At 61.8% G+C, this 3,978-nt stretch overlaps 1 protein-coding gene across 1 annotated transcript; it reads left to right on the forward strand.

The window, feature by feature from the left end:
• Positions 1-263: 263 nt before the first annotated feature.
• NKX2-1 (NK2 homeobox 1) lies at positions 264-3,120 on the forward strand. Its single transcript, XM_060167685.1, has 3 exons — positions 264-340; positions 1,048-1,433; positions 2,393-3,120. Exons 1-3 carry the CDS (start codon positions 264-266, stop codon positions 3,118-3,120), a joined length of 1,191 nt encoding a protein of 396 aa, XP_060023668.1.
• The last annotated feature ends 858 nt before the right edge of the window (positions 3,121-3,978 follow it).

Here is a 3,978-nt window from a genome sequence, read left to right on the forward strand (position 1 = left end):
GACCCTGAGCTGGGGGGAGGGCGGCGCGGGGATCTGGGACAGCCTCTCGGCGGCAGCCGATCCCCTGCTCGGCGCCTCCTCCGCCCGCTGGGATTCTCTCTCGGGTAGGGGGAAAGGGGGCGGGGAGCAGAGGTGTCCTTCTGACGGCGGCAGAAGAGGCAGACAGACTGACAGACACGCAGACCAACAGTGGAGCCCCAGGGTTCGTCCCCTGACTCCCGAGCTCCTTTGGTGGCGACTGGGGCTCGGCGCTGCGAAGCCAGATGTGGTCCGGAGGCGGTGGGAAGGCGCGGGGCTGGGAGGCCGCGGCGGGAGGGAGGACCAGCCCCGGCAGGCTCAGGTGAAAACCCACCCGCCCCTGGCCCACTCCCCGTCCCCGCCCGGGGAACCCCGACCCAACTGGAAAGTGGTTCACTTTGTAACTCCGCAAGTTGGTTGCAAAGCGGCGTTCACCTTCCTTCCTCCCCAACATCCCTCCTCCTCGGCTACTCCCCATCCCACCTCTTGCCCTCCCCTCTCTCGGTTCCCTCCTCCTTTCCCTCCCCCCCCGCCTCCCCCCCCTCCTGCGCGCCACCGCACCCCACAAAAATGGGGGTAGGGGTTCCGGGGGAGGGGGAAAGAAATGCTTTGGGTCGCGTCTCTGCCTCTCTCTCTCTCTCTGTCTCTCTCTCTTGTCTCTCTCTCTCTCCCTCTTTGAGACCTAAAAATCCTGACAAGTGAAACTTAAAGGTGTTTACCTTGTCATCAGCATGTAAGCTAATTATCTCGGGCAAGATGTAGGCTTCTATTGTCTTGTTGCTTTAGCGCTTACGCCCCGCCTCTGGTGGCTGCCTAAAACCTGGCGCCGGGCTAAAACAAACGCGAGGCAGCCCCCGAGCCTCCACTCAAGCCAATTAAGGCGGACTCGGTCCACTCGGTTACGTGTACATCCAACAAGATCGGCGTTAAGGTAACACCAGAATATTTGGCAAAGGGAGAAAAAAAAAAGCAGCTAGGCTTCGCCTTCCCCCTCTCCCTTTTTTTTCCTCCTCTTCCTTCCTCCTCCAGCCGCCGCCGAATCATGTCGATGAGTCCAAAGCACACGACTCCGTTCTCAGTGTCTGACATCTTGAGTCCCCTGGAGGAAAGCTACAAGAAAGTGGGCATGGAGGGCGGCGGCCTCGGGGCTCCGCTGGCGGCTTACAGGCAGGGCCAGGCGGCACCGCCGGCCGCCGCCATGCAGCAGCACGCCGTGGGGCACCACGGTGCCGTCACCGCCGCCTACCACATGACGGCTGCGGGGGTGCCCCAGCTCTCGCACTCCGCCGTGGGGGGCTACTGCAACGGCAACCTGGGCAACATGAGCGAGCTGCCGCCGTACCAGGACACCATGCGGAACAGCACCTCGGGCCCCGGATGGTACGGCGCCAACCCGGACCCGCGCTTCCCCGCCAGTAAGTGAGGCCGCCCCACTGCAGGGCCGCGGGTTGAGCGCCGGAGGCGCGGGGAGAGCCGCCGGGAAGGCGCGGCGCCTGCCGGCTGCGTGCTGGGCATCATCAGGGTGGGCGGCCGGGCAGTGGCGCCAACGAGTCGGGCGCAGGATCTCGGGAGTCTTCCCTTGTTGAGCTGAGGGGTCCAAGAAGAGGCACTTGGTAGCTCTGGGGTCCTGAGGGCAGGAGCTGGTATTTGGCGTCTGCCAGATGCGGCCAAGTGGCCGCTCTGCTCCGCGCGGGAGACCTCGGAATGCGGAGGGAGGTGGCCCCCTAACTAAGAGAGCCGAGACGAGCAGGGCGCGGAGAGGCGCGGCCTGGCCGGGAGGGAGGTTACCCTGCTGGGATGATGCGCTCAGGCCCCTGGCCTGTCCCACTCTCCAGTCTAGGCTTGAGGGAGGGCTTGTGGCTCCAGAGGGGGTTCTAAATGGGCCGAACAAATGCCCTCATTGGGGCTGACCGGAGAGAGCGGCCAAGAGGCAAAGAGTCTGGGGTCTCGGGGTCTCTAGCTTTTCGAAAGCGAACACCTCCCTCTCCTAAGCTCCCAAAGCTGGAGCCTACAGCTAGACCCCAGTTCCTGGCCTGGGCCCAGTTTGCTGCCCGTGGCCCACTAACCGCACGAATCTGGTGGGCTGGGCACGAAAGGAACAGGAGGAACAGTCTTTCTCCACTCTGCTTTTTGGGTGAAGCACCGAGACTGAGGGAGGTAGCCGGGGTTGAGGCGGGGAGCTCTGCAGTAAACTCCTCGACGGCACGGCCTGGGGCAGGCGCTGGCGATCCCGCGGCTGGGCCTCTGAGGGTGGAGGCGACCTAGGTGAGGAGTGCGCCGTCGGGGCAGGGGCCGGGCCGGCCAAACGCGCAGAAGGCAGAGGTGGTTTGGCCCGGCCCGGCCCCTGCCGACGCTGTGCGTTTGTCGCTTACAGTCTCCCGCTTCATGGGCCCGGCGAGCGGCATGAACATGAGCGGCATGGGCGGCCTGGGCTCTCTGGGGGACGTGAGCAAGAACATGGCCCCACTCCCAAGCGCACCGCGCCGGAAGCGCCGGGTGCTCTTCTCCCAGGCGCAGGTGTACGAGCTGGAGCGACGCTTCAAACAACAGAAGTACCTGTCCGCGCCCGAGCGCGAGCACCTGGCCAGCATGATCCACCTGACGCCCACGCAGGTCAAGATCTGGTTCCAGAACCACCGCTACAAGATGAAGCGCCAAGCCAAGGACAAGGCGGCACAGCAGCAACTGCAGCAGGATAGCGGCGGCGGGGGCGCCGGGTGCCAGCAGCAGCAAGCGCAGCAGCAGTCACCGCGCCGCGTGGCTGTGCCGGTCCTGGTGAAAGACGGCAAACCCTGCCAGGCGGGCGCCCCTGCGCCGGGCGCCGCCAGCCTGCAAGGCCACGCGCAGCAGCAGGCGCAGCAGCAGGCGCAGGCCGCTCAGGCGGCGGCAGCAGCTATCTCAGTGGGCAGCGGCGGCCCCGGCCTCGGCGCGCACCCGGGCCACCAGCCGGGCAGCGCGGGCCAGTCTCCGGACCTGGCGCACCACGCCACCAGCCCCGCGGCGCTGCAGGGCCAGGTCTCCAGCCTGTCCCACCTGAACTCCTCGGGCTCGGACTACGGCACCATGTCCTGCTCCACCTTGCTATATGGTCGGACCTGGTGAGAGGACGCCGGGCCGGGCCTAGCCCAGCGCTCTGCCTCATCGCTTCCCCTACTGCCCGCCACACACCACCAACCACCCACTACACCGTGCGCTTCGACTTTTCTAAAGAACCTGTCCCGATAAGACCAAGGGGAAAAACACAACGACCAAACTGCTGGACGTATTTCTTTTCTTTTCTTTTCTTTTTCTAAAATTTGCAGGATTTTTTTTTAAAAAAAGAAAATAAAACAACCAAGCGATCCAGTTCTTTAAGGAGTCTTAAACAGAGAAGGACCTAACAAGAACCGCTTTGGGGGTGTCTGTTGGGTGATTCCGATGGGTTTCCCACGCTCGGGTGGGGCGCAGTTTGGAGAGGGCTCTACGCTGACATGCCTCTGGACTCTAAAGATGGAAAACTTCACTCTGGGTTCACTGTGCCAGCAAAGTGGACTTGCCTGTAAATACCAGGATTTCTTTGAAGGGGCGACGGGGGGGGGGGAGCTGGGGAGAGGAAAAGACTCCTCGACAGATCCCGCTTGCCACTGACACAAAGGAAATGCCCCCTCCTGGCCCCCTCTGGCCACCCAGGCTCAGCTGAGACCGGCCCTGGTTAAAATTGTTTTATGTTTGATGTGAACTTGTAGCTGTAAAACGCTGTCAAAAGTTGGACTAAATGCTTAGTTTTAGTAATCTGTACATTTTGTTGTAAAAAACAAAAACAAAAAACCAGTCCCCGTCCCCAGCCCATCATATTTTTTATGGGCCTCGACAAATCTGTGTATATTATTTGCCAGTTTGGTATTTGCAGCGTCAGTCTTTTTCTGTTGTAACTTATGTAGATATCTGGCTTAAGTATAGTTCCTAAGAAGCTTCTAATAA

This window comes from Lagenorhynchus albirostris, chromosome 1 (assembly GCF_949774975.1).
Source record: "Lagenorhynchus albirostris chromosome 1, mLagAlb1.1, whole genome shotgun sequence".
Classification (NCBI taxonomy): Eukaryota; Metazoa; Chordata; class Mammalia; order Artiodactyla; family Delphinidae; genus Lagenorhynchus; species Lagenorhynchus albirostris.